The 15343-nt window shown below is 38.1% G+C and overlaps 1 protein-coding gene across 2 annotated transcripts in view; it reads right to left on the minus strand.

Annotated features, from left to right (window-relative positions):
- TOP2B (DNA topoisomerase II beta) overlaps window positions 1-15343 on the minus strand; it is a 114148-nt gene that overhangs the window by 58570 nt on the left and 40235 nt on the right. For both annotated transcript variants that reach the window (XM_034760796.1, XM_034760795.1), the window contains exons 4-8: window positions 11958-12021; window positions 10257-10402; window positions 8234-8331; window positions 6824-7036; window positions 6568-6741 (exon numbers count right to left, since the gene is read on the minus strand). In XM_034760796.1, the coding sequence (XP_034616687.1) occupies window positions 6568-6741; window positions 6824-7036; window positions 8234-8331; window positions 10257-10402; window positions 11958-12021 (695 nt within the window). The remainder of the gene's footprint in view (window positions 1-6567; window positions 6742-6823; window positions 7037-8233; window positions 8332-10256; window positions 10403-11957; window positions 12022-15343) is intronic.

Below are 15343 nucleotides of genomic sequence, written 5' to 3' on the forward strand. Positions count from 1 at the left end.
AAGGATTAGCTTCAGCAAGTAAATAATACTTCAGAATAAGAGACAAATCTTGAAGTGCAGAACACCAAAGCTAATCACCAAGTTTATCCTGAAGGTTTCACAGAAGTCAGGTTCAGATACGTATATCTGTCAAACCGACTGGAGAGAAATGAAGAGTAACTGAAAGGACAGAAAGCAAACTCCTCTGCATCAAATGTTTGCAGTTTGTTTAAAGGCTCAGTATCAGACTGGAGAGAAGGAGGAGGAGGACAATTAAGCCTTGATTGGTGGATCTGAAGAAGCTTAAAATTGGCCTTCTTTTTAAATTTATTTTTAGGCTTGCTATTATCCAGCTAAACTCTAGCAGGTACAAACACATTGGTCAAAATAACACAAGTCTGGGGAAAAGGGGGAGAATACAGTCATACCTCAACGTCTGAATCTGTTTTAAAATCTCTGTAGCATGCCTAAAGCTCTTCAACTGCTGAGTTGCTCCTCTCCAGTTGCCATTGTGGCTAAGAGGCGCATTACCTCAACCATCACCAACCACCACAATGATTACAAATTTTTTTCCAAGAAGCAGAAAGACTACGTCACACAATAGCACCTCTCGAGGCATTTATTGATTTTCTTATTAGCATTCCCCAATTTTTCAATCATTTAAGGGGGTCACAGGCCTAACTAAAATCAGAGTAAGCGAGGCAAAAATGAACATTCAGAAATGAAGAATGAGAGCAAAACATTCATGCTGTTTACTCTCTGCAAAACAGAGTATAACTAAGAAAGCTGACAGGAGTCTTTAGACAATTTCTACTGGTGCTCCAAAACTGTATGCCTGGTTGAGGCTGTGTTAAACAAAACCCCATCTAGATAGAGAATAACCTTGTCTACTTGAAAAATTCTTTACCAAAAGCACTGAAACAGATAAAACCTATAGCAATGTTTTTAAAATCAAGGGAGTGAGGTGGGGATGAAAGCTGAATCTAAAATGTGAATACAAGAACTTTTAAAAATAAATATTTTGTTTTAGAACTACTTGATCATAATTCACATAGGAAAAAAATGTGTTTGAATATAGTGATTGTGAAATTTGCCACATTGACAATACTGTAGATTGAAATCCTCATTTATTACGAAAAAGGTGCAAAGAAAGCAGCAATGTAAGCTTCCCTTCTCTAGCTGACTAATGTGCCTCTAACTCAGTGCCCACTAACTCTCTGTCAGGGTGAATCATGTCTATTGTAGATATGTACAACAGATATTCAGTGTTTTGTAATGTACTAAAATCAAGGTCTCTACCCCAAAGAGTTTACAATCTAACAGACATTAAAATAAATAAAACAGTTAAGCTGTATAGAGATATCATTGATAAGAAGACCAATGAAAGCACACTTTCCTGCTTCAAAGAACACAGGGAATTTGACTACAATATTTTAAACACAGGAAGTCAGTGACAGGATTGGAGAAGAGGTAATGTGGTTGAAGTGACAAGAAATAGTAGCTATGTTTTGAAAGTACTGTAGGGGAAAGAGATTAAAAGAAAGAAGGCCAAAGAAGGGAAGGGTACAGTTAACAATGGCAAGAAGTGATTAAGGAGTGACCAAAGGTTTTACTAGAAGGGATGGACGTTGATGATATCAGAGAAAGAAATGGCTGGATTCAGTGTGAGACAAGATATGGTGGAAGATAGTAGGTCAGTATCCATTCCCATTCAGTCCTTGATCTCTGCTAAAACTTCAGGTAATGGTTTCAATTAGTTCCAATACTCAGTCTGGACTTTTTGATATGAACACCTGAACTGAACTGAGGCCACCAAACGCACTCAACTGAGATCATGAAACAGCCATAAGACGATAATGACTTTTGGTCATTACCAAACTGGGCTGGCAACCTAGATGTCAAGGAATCTATATACATTACCAATCTTCTGGGCCATCTAGTTCCCCTTCCATTTTATATTATAATTTAGTATCTCAGGAGAAATAGGAACACAGAAATTTGAAATGTGTACTCTATTTGACAAGATTCTGTAAAAAAGAAGAGTAATGGCGAAGTTTACTCTAAGAGTATGCCTACACTTGAAGCTGGAGGTATGATTCCTAACTTGAGGAGACATACTCACGCTACCTGTCAGAGCTAGCATACTAAAAACAGAATGTAGCTGCATCAGTCTGAGCAGTGGGAGGGGCTAGCCATCCCAAGTATATAGGTAGGGTTCTAAATAGCATGCACACTGAGTGTCTAACCTCTCCCACTGCTTGTGCTGCCTCGGTTACATTCTATTTTTTGCATGCTAGCTCAGTGCGAACTAGTGCGAGTATGTCTCCTCAAGCTAGGAATCACACCCCCAACGTGAAGTGCAGACATACCCTAAGGCTCCAATCCTGCCATCTGGCCAAGTAAGGCAGATCCCTGCATCCATGCAGAGCCTCTCAACTTAAATAGTAACATGAACAACCATACTTTTCAAAAAGTAATAATAGTGATTTTTTTTTTTAATCTATCCATTGTTTGTCTCTTTGACTAGGCTCCAGTTTTATTCACAGTAAGAAAGTACTACCTCTCTAACAATGCAGGATAGTTCAATTTCCTGAAATTGAAATTTGTGCCCTGACATTTTAAGGAAAGAAAATCATAATAAATTTTTCAGTCTGTAAAAAACTATTTATGACAAATGTCTACTGACCTCTATATTGAAAATGTCCTTAAAACACTGGCAGAACAATTGTTTTAAAAAAAGTATTTTCAACTAGTTTTATTATAATTTTACTCACCACATCGCTATAGTTCAGACTGTGTCAATATCTTTATTATAATCCTATTTCAAATATTTATAACTGGGTTATAAAAATCTGTTTTTACCACTTTTAAAATTTTGTAAAAATTGTAGTTGTTGATATATCAAAAAATTATAACTACTTACCTGTAATTCTTGGTCTCAGAAGATAATAGTTATATTAGTTCCCCACTCTTGGGTCCATTCCTAGTGTGCATAATTGAGTGAGGGATGTTGAGAGCTCAAAGTTAGGAGCCTTTAAACCATCTCACCAGTAGGTGGCATACTTACCCAGTAACTTACAGCCTGTAACTGCCCCAACTGTCAGTACACTTTAATACAAGTTCACACGACTGAAAAGCTAGCTCTATCTTGCAACTCTGAGGGGATGTGGAGGGATAACTATTATAACTACCACCTTCTGAGAAAGATAATTACAGGCACATAATTTTCTTTTCCCAAAAGGTAAGTGTTATAATTGAACCCCACTCTTGGAGATTCAAGGCTGCAGGGATGTGACTAATAAAATTGTAACACTGATCTACTCACTGATCCTGGTCTACTCTTCAAAGTTAGGTCAACATAGCTATGGCCCTGAGTACCATAGTTATGCTGATCTAACCCCTGGCGTAGACATGGCTATGTTGATGGAAGATTCTTCCATCAACCTTGCTACTACCACTCAGAGAGATGGCTTACCTAGAGCAACGGAAAACCCCTTTTGTTGCTGTAGGAAGTAATGTTTTCACCCCTCAGCTCACACTAGAGCACTACAGCAGCATAGCAGTAGTGCTGTAGCTACAGCACCACAGAATAAGTAGACATGACCTAAAAGTACTATTAGCAGGTACTAAGGAAAGGCCAATAGTTTGTGTGGCAAACTGAAATTTCTATAACTTATATAAATGAATTGCAAAGTGGAGGTTTTCTATTAATTAGATATGTAAATACAATTGTTACAGTATCCGTTGTGGTGTTTATTTTTCTATTAATATAAAATAAATTCAATTTATTTTAAACTGTCACCAATTTCTAATTTTCAATATGCAAGGTCTGGGCCACTGGTTGGATAACAACTGAGACTTTGATTATCTAAGAAGCTGTGGAAGGTGGAATACATCTCCTCCTCTCTTGTGGATGGGGTTAACATGTCATTTTAAATTCTGGGAGGGGCTTGAATTTCTCACTACCAACACCAACGAATCTTAACACCACACAGCAGAGCCCCTGCACCCTCCCTTAAATTCATGGCATCCTTATTAGAATGTTTCTGCTAAAATGATCAGTACTGAAACATTAACAATGCTGACATATTTAAAATCATCATTTGACTTCAGAGCTAACAACTGAGCTGATTAATACAGTTCATATCTCTATTACAGCTATTACTGAAGCTGTTTGAGAAACCAAGAAGACAACATTTAATAAGTTTACAAGTGTTTCATATTTGGAAAGTTAGTTACATAACCATAATAGCTAGAAACATTCTTTTAAATGAAATCTTAGAGTCTCAAGTAGAATTCTGTAGCAGGTGGTAGATTCTGCAGAACTGTGAATGCACAGGGACCTGACCATTATAGACAGACAACAAATTTACAAAAACAGGGAGTGGTGCCTCAACATGCTACCTGAAGAAAACTTATTTTGTAACTGACAGTTTTTTTTTAAAAAAAGAAGGCAGGGAAAAGAATTACCACTGGCTGAAATGTATCTAGAAACAGAAAATGAAAGGATTTTGGCAAACAGAGTGATATACAACCAAAAAACAGCTGAAATGAGCTCCTCACCTGTTAGCAGATTAAAGGGAACAGGCAGTTGACGCAGTTAGTTACTAGCCATTATGTCTCATCATTGGGTAGTTGCACATCAATTGCTGGTGAGGTGGATTACCGGCTCCGAACACTCCACATCCAGTCACATACATAAGGCATGGATCCAAGAGTGGGAGAAACTAGAAATTACAACACTTACCTTTGAAGAATACACAGTACTTTTTTCTATGAATTTTCATAAAGAATTTCTGATAGTACACATGTGTAAGTGCATGATAGATGAAAACTGGACCAAAGGAGTCATTCTCAAGTCTCTTTCAGTAAAGTGTTACATTTACTTAAGATTCAACAACTGCTCTTTTTGTCCCCCCAGATAAATAATATATGTAATAACTTTCTAGCAGAGACATTTATTTATACTCTGTATGTGAAATCAGCTGTAGATAGAATTTCCCCTCGATTCTTGACTTTTTTCACAAACTTAATATTAAAAGATAACCTGTGACAGACTTTTAAAAATGGGATTTGCACACTTTTTTGCTTCTTTATGTTGTATAAAAAGGCCTGAATTAATACAGGGGTTCTACTTGGATTTTTTCATTATTATTTAAGAAATAATAAGAATATCAAGTCTGTTCCACACACCCCATTTTGACAAGCGTCAGTTAGGAATTAATATTAAATACATGTTTTTGTTTTTTGTTTTTTAAATAACCCTGTCTGTACTCTGGATTTTTAGCAAAATATTCCCACCATTCTGTCACTCGTTCAACTGCACGGAAGACATCACTGGGATGAACTGTGTAGTAAAAATGACAAAAGCCACCAGAGACATGTCTACACTTATGCTCCCACCAGTACTACCACTCATTTCACTGGAGTCTTGACTACAATAGGGGGTCTCACTATGTGCTACCACTGGTGCTGCTGAACCAGTGGCAGAAGTGCATTGGTAGAATTAGTATTAATATTTTTTTGTACAATTACCTACCATAGACCTGACTAAAGAGTTTTAAACTGTCTGATTAAAAATCCATTTCCTTCTCAATAGTTCACCTTTCAGAGATACCCATAGTTAAGCTTCCCTAAAAATAGTTTAAACAGTCACCAGAGAATTTTCCCTTCCTTAGGTGATCCTTGAATTGAATAAGAACTGCTTTAGCAGCTCTTACATCACTCACCCCCTGCAACTTGTGCAGTGGATATCGCCAGGATATTCTTGCAACTTGGTGATCCCTGGAAGCCATCTGTAGCTGGTACAAGTTAAGGTTGCTCTAATTTGTGCCAGACAACTGGCCTGGTGCAGGGTGACCCCAGGACCAGGGGAAGTACAAAGGGGGCCTAAAATGAATTTTATACTGTTGTGAGGAGCAGACTGCTTCTTGGCCATGGTTGTTGATTTGGCTCTTATCAATTTGTGGCTTCTTTAGTCAACACTGAGCCTTCCAGTGTAGAGAACACTTGGATATCTCATGTAAAAACACAAGCAGGGGAAAAAATAATCCCAGCATTTTAGGCCTGCTTTATATGTCATAAAGAAATAATGGGAAAGTAAGAAAATGTGCAGAAAGAGAAGGGGGAAAAAACCTCAAGCCCATTTTTTTAACCACTTTGCAGGTTACTTTTTGTACATAATCTAATTTCCAAACAAGTATCAGTAATATTTTATTGCAGTATGTTTTTTAAAAGGTAAGTATAAAAACGCTGTGAGTGCTAAACAATAGTTGAGGTTCATTTCACATCCTTACCCAGTATCATCAGGTGTATTCATAAGTTATTTGCATCACTGCAAATGACTACTAGTATTTTAGAATAAACCAAAAAAATGTATTTAGAAATACAGTTCTGCCATGAAGAGATTTTGATTGCACTCAATTGCCTTGGCAGGCTATTGTATTTCAAGTAATAGGATTAATTCACCCATTTTAATTTTTTGTATACAAAAGATTTATTTATGAAATAGCTAAGTAGGCATAACTTTAGTGTACATTTTTTATCCCTTACATTTCACTCATTTAAAGTATACATAAAACTACTCACCTTTGTGGTAGCTATGCTATTTACAAAACTGATTTGCTGAAACCCTTTTTCACTTAAAGTGAGACACACATCCCATCGTTCATTCGCAAGTTCATGAATAACTTTAAGTGCAACTCCAGTTTCATCCAACTTGTCCTTTACGTAAAGATCTACGTAACTCCGGAATCCATTTACCTGTGGGTTCAAAAAACATAAGCAATTATTGTCCCCTTACTTACCTATGCAATTTATAAAATATTTTAAATAGAATTCTTACAGGTAGTTTCTTCCCATTAAACATAATTTTGACTCCTTTGCATGACCCAGCCAAATCATAAGCTCTTCTTGTCATGAGGGCCATAATATCCTTGTCAAGCTTTTCCATCTTAAATTTAGAAAGATCTGGTTGGAATGTGATGCATGTGAAGTCATCTCCTTCAAAATGCTTAATCTTGGGATCAGAAGTCTTCATCATATTGTTCAGCCAAGTCTTTAGAAACAAATTTTAGATGTTAATTACAATCGTCTCTTTTTTTTTGGTAAACTAACCAACACAACTAAACAGCATAACTAATACCCCCCTTTTTTCCAGTTTCCAATTATTCTAACTTTGCACTAAACTGCAGCATGAAAAATTTGCATATTTCACCTTACAGATTTCTCTGCTAACACAGTAAACATAGAATCAACTGCTTTCCCATGTTCTGCATGAGTATTAATATGGTGATAGGCTCAATGGCTTTGTGGAAGTGAAACTATGCAGAGAGATCATGACATCTAAGTGTACAAGAACAAAGCAAGCAGCAGGCTGATTGTCCATGTTCTTTGCTGGGGGGCGGAGGGTGAGTGAACACGAGACAGAACAGCTCACTTGTACAAATTTTTTTCTTACATAATTTTGCTTGAAAATGCCCAATGCTAAACTTTTCACATTTTAAAAGCACACTCTACAGAAATCTACATTCATGCCATCATTAATATGATTTTTAGCAGTTGTGCAGAAAATATAAAAAAAATTAACAGGCTGGTAAACAACAGCTTTTTACAAATCGTTTGCTGCCCATTACAGTGCTATGGAAACTGAAGATTTATCCACCAAAGAGACAGAGTAAAAGCAACAGCTGTGAAAGATTCCAAACAGAATACCCCTAACCAAAGTGCCCCAAACCTATATCAAAGTGACCACCTCTAAGAGTGAGAAGGTAGATCAATTTACATGCCCATTCAATCCTTGGTCTGTGTGCTCAGAATGTCGACAATAGACTAGATGGGTTGGTGTATTTTACAAAGTGGTTGCTGGTCCATTAGGGTTAAGGATATTAATAAGAAACATACACAGAAAAAACTGTTTAGTATATGATTGTACGAGGTTTTGTTTTATTTAGATTTTTAAAAATAAGGAGCAGGACAATCTTTAAGAAAGTACTTCAATTCTCAGACTACTGCAATTCCTATAAATTTTTAACATATTAATAAGATTATAAAGAACAAATATAAATGTTACTCGAGAAAAATTCTTCAAATCTAACGAGTACTAACAGTAATTTTACTCAATTAACCTTGGTGCCTACATAATTGTTACTGCTGAATTTTCAATAATTTATTTTATGGATCTCAGAAAATGTGTTAAAAATTAAGTTTCTAATTAGAAAAATGTAGACGAGAAAGATCAAAAACACTTGCATACCTGTTTGAAACTGTGTTTGTATTCTTTGCAAGCAGTTTCAACTGTAAATTTTGTACTGAATATATTACAAAGTTTTGCACCATAACCATTACGACCACCTGGAACAACAATTAAATGTGGTAAGTTTTTAAAAGCAGAAATTACCTGTATCATATTACAAATTACTTCAATGAAATAAAATGTTCCCATATCAGGGACTTCTACCAGGTGCAAGGGACCATGCTAACAGACATCAGTAAAGGACTGGGACCTAATTTAGTAACTTTTTGCCCTGGAAGTTCACAAGGAAGTTGCACACACTGTTTGCATTTTACAATCTGACTGGGTATCAACCTGGGACTAAATGTTACCCATCCATGGGGAACAGTTTTGCAGAAGAGGTAAAGGGGTGCTTTACCAGTCCTGGAATTCCCATGGATGCACTAACTCCATGGGCAACTCCTGGCAAAATCTCATGAATCTTGATATTTCTTTGAGAAAAGGAAACATCTCCACACACATTAGACTCTCTCTTTTGGCAACACTCTCAGAAACCTGCTGCCAGTGACTACTGATATGTCTGCACCCCAAATCCCCTATTTTTAGGGGAACAGAAGGTACAGAATATGGTTAGTTAATCTAGTATTATCTACAGCTCATATTTCCACTTAAAAATGCACTAGAGATTGGGTTAAAAGTTCAGTGAATTTAATAGAATCAGATCCTATGTACATGGTGGCATATGCCACAGCATCACTGCTTCCCAACTTCGCCCCTACCTGTCCTTGCATATACACCTTAACACAGAGAACCATATCTGCATATTGTTTGCATAGAGAAACTTCCCTGGTTTTCCAGGGATGAGGTAAAAAATGAGCAGTATAGCTACTGCTTCCCTCTTCCACCCAAATGTGGACACATTTTGCTCTTTTGCTCCTCTTCCTTGCAAGGAATGGAGGGGCACACAGGAACCTTGATTATAAATGTAACTATTTAAGCTATAATTATACATCACAGCTCAGTTTAATATTCAAGAATGTGAGGGAATAGTATCCATGGCTTAAATCAAGCATGGAGCAAAAAAGCCATATCCAAGGTCCCAAAAAACTATAGCGCTGCACTTGAATCCCAACCAGCAATGTACATTTTTATTCCATTCTTGGGTGTCACTTGAGAAGAAACTTGCAACCATGCCACATTATCATAGTTTAGATGCACCAGAATGAAAAAAACCTTACTTTCATTTGTGACCTAAATCAGGATTATTATGTATTTAAGTACTGAATCGGGGCCTAACGGTCTGCATCATCTAGTCCACTAAATTTTTCCTTCTGTTTTGCCAGTTTAACATTTTTAATATTTGTGTATGCGTATAAACTATTTTAGATTAACCTTATATGATGTATTAAATGTAAATCTGTAATTAATTAAAATATATTATAATATATTTTGAACCCTGAGATTATTCAAAAGAGAATATATAATATTTAAATAGTCTAAGAATTGGGATTTTCCTTGTCAGGACAATGCTAAGGGGACAGCTACATATAAATGGGTGTTGTTAGTTACCTGCAAGAATACAGTTCTCTCTAAACCAGGGATCGGCAACCTTCGGTATGTGGCCCGCCAAGATAAGCACCCTCGGCAAGCATCCCTCGGCCCGCGCTGCTTCCCGCAGCCCCCATTGGCCTGGGATGGCAAACTGCGGCCAGTGGGAGCCGCGATCTGCTGAACCTGCAGACGCGGCAGGTAAACAAACCGGCCCGGCCCGCCAGGGTGCTTACTCTGGTGGGCCGCAGGCCAAAGGTTGCCGATCCCTGCTCTAAACAGTATTTGTGTAAAAAAAAAAAAAAAACAAAACAAAAAAAAAAAACCATGCAAACAAGTTTGTTTTCAGATAATTTTATAGAAATACAGAAAAACTGTCAAATAATGACTAGGAAGTACACAAAGTCATCTCCCACCATGACTCAAGAAAAGAAAACTCAGAGAAGTATTGACTGTTTAACCAGCCAAAAACAAAGCATATTAATAAGAGTCTTGCCTGTAACTTTTTTCTCATCATCGTCATAGTTGCTAGATGTTAACAGCTGTCCAAAGATTAAAGCAGGAACATACACTTTTTCTACTTTGTGTTCCACAACTGGAATTCCTTTCCCATTATTCCAAATACTAATAATGTTTGATTCACTGAAAAATACAAAGTCACATCCATTCAAATAATTTATCAGTACCAAAACACTCCTACAGAAGTTTTTACATAGATTTAATTAATATAAATCAAGAATATACTACCAATGGCTGTACTCTAGCAATTTAAAACCATTTTTATTGTGTTTACTGGCATCTTTTTGTCAATTTTATTTATCAAGAAATCTGTTTAAAATGCTAGTATATGAAGAACATCTATTATTATTAAATTTGTTTAAAAACTTTCCTTTATAAAAATAATTCTTGTGACTTTTTTTCTCGGAGAACTCTAATGTCTCCCTGGTGTAAAGCAAGTCTTTGAAATCTGGCCACGCGATAGTCCTGAGGTCAGGGAGGTGGCTTTTGTTGGCCTCATGAAAATCCACTGAGATCTGACCCAGTTATAACCTGCTGAAAAATCACCATTTCCCATCTACAATTTGGCTACTAGTTCCTTTTTGGCAGCATGCCAAAAATCCCTCAACATTCTATATGACTGCACATACACCCATTGCCTTGGTTTCTTACTTCAGCATTTCATGTAGTTCAAACGCTGGATGGGAGATAGCCAAAATTGATAATCATCTTCATTTTTCTCCCATTCTCTGTGAAAAATTCTTTGTCCAATGAGAGCGTGCAATGCACTGGAAACCAGAAGACGGGGAGTTTCTGACTCACTTGTCCTACTGACTGGTGTTAATAATTCTATGCCCTTCACAATTCTTATTATTAAGTTAATGCCTGTTAATGCCTATTGACAGTTCAGATAAAATGGGAACAGAATCCAGATCTCTAATATGACAATCCCAAATCCCATCCACATAGCTACGATGCCTCTCAGAAAGAACCTGCCATATTCTTATCCTTAGCTATGCTGTTTATAAAATGGTGCTACACATATACTACTCCGATAGAACGCGACCCAATATAACACGAAGTCGGATATAATGCGGTAAAGCAGTGCTCCGGGGGAGGGGGGTGCGCACTCTGGCAGATCAAAGCAAGTTCGATATAATGCGGTTTCACCTATAACGTGGTAAGATTTTTTGGCTCCCAAGGACAGCGTTATATCGGGGTAGAGGTGTATATGCAACCCACTGGTTCAGTGTGTTATGCATCCTTGCCTAGTAAATGGTTCACATAAAATAGCCGTATGCTGTTGCCAGCTAAAATAGTCGAGTAGCTCAAGAGGTAGAAGTCTGTGCTGCAGAGCTCAAGGTTCAGCATTCAAACTCCATTTGTGATCTAATGGATGGGCTAATAAAGCTGTACACTGTCAAACTTGCCTCAACTTTGAATGTTTAGATTATTTCAGGTTTTATCAGCTTTGTATACAAAATTTATTAAAGGGTGGTTTAGATAAGCAAGTTACTTTACATTTAAAATGGTGATCTTCACATTCTGAGAACAATTTCTCCTTCAAATATAAAGCTAGAGTATATACTTTCAGTACAATATAAGAAAATGGTAAATTTCATTGAATATAATCTGTTATAAAAAGTTCAAGTCCAATTTCCCAGACAGAGAAGGGCAGCTAGAAAGTTCTTGTACTTACGGATCAATGGAAATTTTAATACAGGTCATATTCTTGTCCCTCTGTTTATTGTCAGCGGCATTTACTACGAAACAAATTCACACTTTTTAGGGGCAATAATAACAGTTACTTGATGTACAATGCTAATTATATACACACTCCATTACAAGTTACAATGTACAGAAAATGTTTGAGAAACTCCCCTTGTGACATTTTCTTTACTTTCTTACTGAAATCAGGAAAAATAACTAGGTATCTACAACAATCTGAAGGAAACAATTTGATTCCTTCAGTCAGACTTTCTGGGATTAATTTTTCTATTTCAAACAACTAGGCTATGTTAGAGGTAATCACAAAAGAATACTTTATAAGCCCATTTTCATAATTGATTCTAACATATTGTTCACCTCAACCCTCATTATTTCCCTTTTGCAATGCTATGGAGTTGTATTATACTTTCAATCATTATTACCTATTTCTCCCTGGCCCCAAATCCCTAAATAATCACTTAGAGAAGAATATTTCTAAAGATAAACACAAATTAAAAATTCATCAGCTCTAACAGATTGCTAATATTGTTATTATTTGTATTACAGTAGCACCTTATCCGGTATCAAGGCCCCATTGTGTTAGGCATTGTACAAACACATATCAAAAAGATGGTCCCAACTCAAACAGTGTAAGGAGTTAAATTTACAATGAATTAGTATTCTAGGTGACTACAGCACAAAGCAGCCCTTCACACCAGCATGTTAATTTTGGTTCTAGACTAACCCTCATTCAATGGTGTTTTGGGTAGATAATTAATTACATCTATTATATTAAAATTACTGTTTTCCTAGTAGAGAGACACGGTGGGGGAAGTATTGTCTTCTATTGGACCAAGCAGTTGAATACAATTGAGGGTTGTAGGGAGGAAATTCAGTTTATTATGTTCTGAATTTTCTTAACGGAAGTTAAAATAACTAAAAATATTAACTAAAAAAAAACACATAGCATACATCATCAAATTAGTTTCTCTTTCAAAGTATGCTCATATACCCATTCCCCATTGTGAGTCCAATCCTGCAAGTTACCATAACTGGAACTTGTGCTGAAGTTAAAGGGAAATCCTTTTTAAAGAGCTTGAATGATTAATTCCAAACACTGTTAACTCAGAATAGCTATAAAAGACAGATTATAAAGAAGTTAAAATTTGATCAGAAAATTAATTAAACAACATTTGAATTTGTGTGAAATATAAGCAATTGAGCTCAGAAATTCTAAGGTTGTCATCAAACATGAAAATGTATTACCGTAATTTTCAGAATATGCCTCATCAGACAAAATATGGATTAAAATAAACACCCCAAGGACAGAAAGATAAACTCTGAGAAAAATAAAACACATTTTAATGGATGGAAAGAGAATACAGTATATCCCAGTGCAATATGAAATCAGACACATTTCAAAAGCTCTTGTTAAAGACCATTAAGCAGGAAGTTTCATTAAAAAGAATGCACAATTACAACAATCGTAATTTTATGATGCTTTTATATAGGCCAGTAGATCTCAAACAATTGTCTATGAAGCACAAGATGGCAATCTGCAGAGAGGTGACAAATTCTATGGTGCTAACTTCTCCTCTCATGAACCCCTGTTGGGCACCTTCCTTTTGAAAGAGGTAGGCTGGAAATGGCTACCTTTTAAAGCTTGTAAATTATATCGCTGAGTCAGCAACGGGAGCACAGAAAAAGTGATGCAAGGTACTCATTTTCATACCTGTAGCGGGGTGGTCACCCACTACTGCCTTAAAAGGCTTAAAACAGCCCTGGGAGAGGGCTGTGGCAGGGAAGGAAAGGCGGGGCTGATTGGGGAAAGCAGCCTCAGCTGGGGGCCACACCCCAATCAGGCCGAGGCTGGCTTAATGAGGAACCAGCTGGCCCTTATAAGAGGGCTGGGGCCAGAAGCCAGAGAAGGAGTCTCTGTCTAGCAGTAGAGAGGGAAGGGCCTGGCTACCTGGAAGCTGAGAGGGTACCAAGACTGGAGCAGGGCCAGGGGAAGGCCAGAGGAGCTGGGGAGCTCCAGCCTAGAAACCCCCCAGGCTACAGGCCTTGTTAAAGGCCAAAGAAGGTACTGGAGTTGCAGGGGGCAGCCCAAGGATAGGCAGAGGCAGCAGGTCCAAAACCCCCCTTGCCGGTGATAAGTGGCATTTACACTGCAGTCTGCCCCAGTGAATGGGGGCTAGAGCAAGACTGGCAGTTGCCATAGTCTGAGGCGAGATGGGGATAGAGGGTGGGGGTTCCCTGGGGAGGGGAGACCCAGATCTGTGGGGGTACTGCCAGGGGGCAGCACCCTGGCCTGAAAGGGGCACTGGGGTCCAGGAGGGACTCGGGCCCAGCAGCAAGCGGGACACTGGCCTGCAGAGGGTGCTCCGGAGGTTGGAAACGCTAATTCCCTGGACGACCAGCAGGAGGCGCCGCACCGGTGAGTCCCGCCCCATGACAATACCACTCACTGTTTATAAGAAATTTATAAATTTCAAAGTAAAATCTCTCCATTTAGCCAAAAGAAGAGGTTACTCACCTTGCTCAGTAACAGCGGTTTTTTGAGATGTGTGTCCATATGGGTGCTCCACTCTAGATGTCTTTGTGTCTCTGCACCTAAGATCAGAGATTTTTGGTAGCAGAGTCAGTTTGGGCTGTACATGCGCTCTCCTCATCTCACACTGTGTTTGATCGCAATATAGTGCTGTGCGGTCAAACCACCCTCAGTTCCTTCTCTACCACAGAGCTCACATACAACAACACCAAAGCAGAGGGGAGGAAGGCAGGTAGTGGAGCACCCATAGAGGGACACATCTCAAAGAACTGCAGTTAAAGCACAAGGCAAGTAACCTCTTCTTCTTTGAATAGTGTCCTTATGGGTGCTCCACTCTAAAGTGACTATATAGCAGTGCCCCTGCTATAAGGATGGGACTTTGGAGTTGAGTCCATTACTAATGATAATACAGTTGAAACCAAATAACGCATCTGATGTTGAGTCACAAGTGACTGCATAATGTTTGGCAAATGGGTGAGCAGATGCCCAGGTAACTGGTCTGTAAATTTCTGTGATTGGAATGTTATTGAGAAAGGCTATGGAACTGGAGATCTTGTAAAATGTGTTCGAGCCCCGAATGTGGGTTGTAGTCATGCTTGTGATAGCAATAGTTAATGCATTCGGATACCCATCTAGACAGTCTTTGCACCAATGCAGCTGTGCTGCTGCAGTGTGTGTGGTGAAGGCACGCTATGCCGATGGGAGAGCACTCTCCCGTTGGCATAATTACTCCACCTCAAAGAGAGGTGGAAGCTATGTCGGCAGGAGAGCGACTCCTACCGACACAGTGCAGTGTGGACACTGCTTTAAGTCAATGTAGCTTGCAT

Source organism: Trachemys scripta, chromosome 2, assembly GCF_013100865.1.
Source record: "Trachemys scripta elegans isolate TJP31775 chromosome 2, CAS_Tse_1.0, whole genome shotgun sequence".
Classification (NCBI taxonomy): Eukaryota; Metazoa; Chordata; order Testudines; family Emydidae; genus Trachemys; species Trachemys scripta.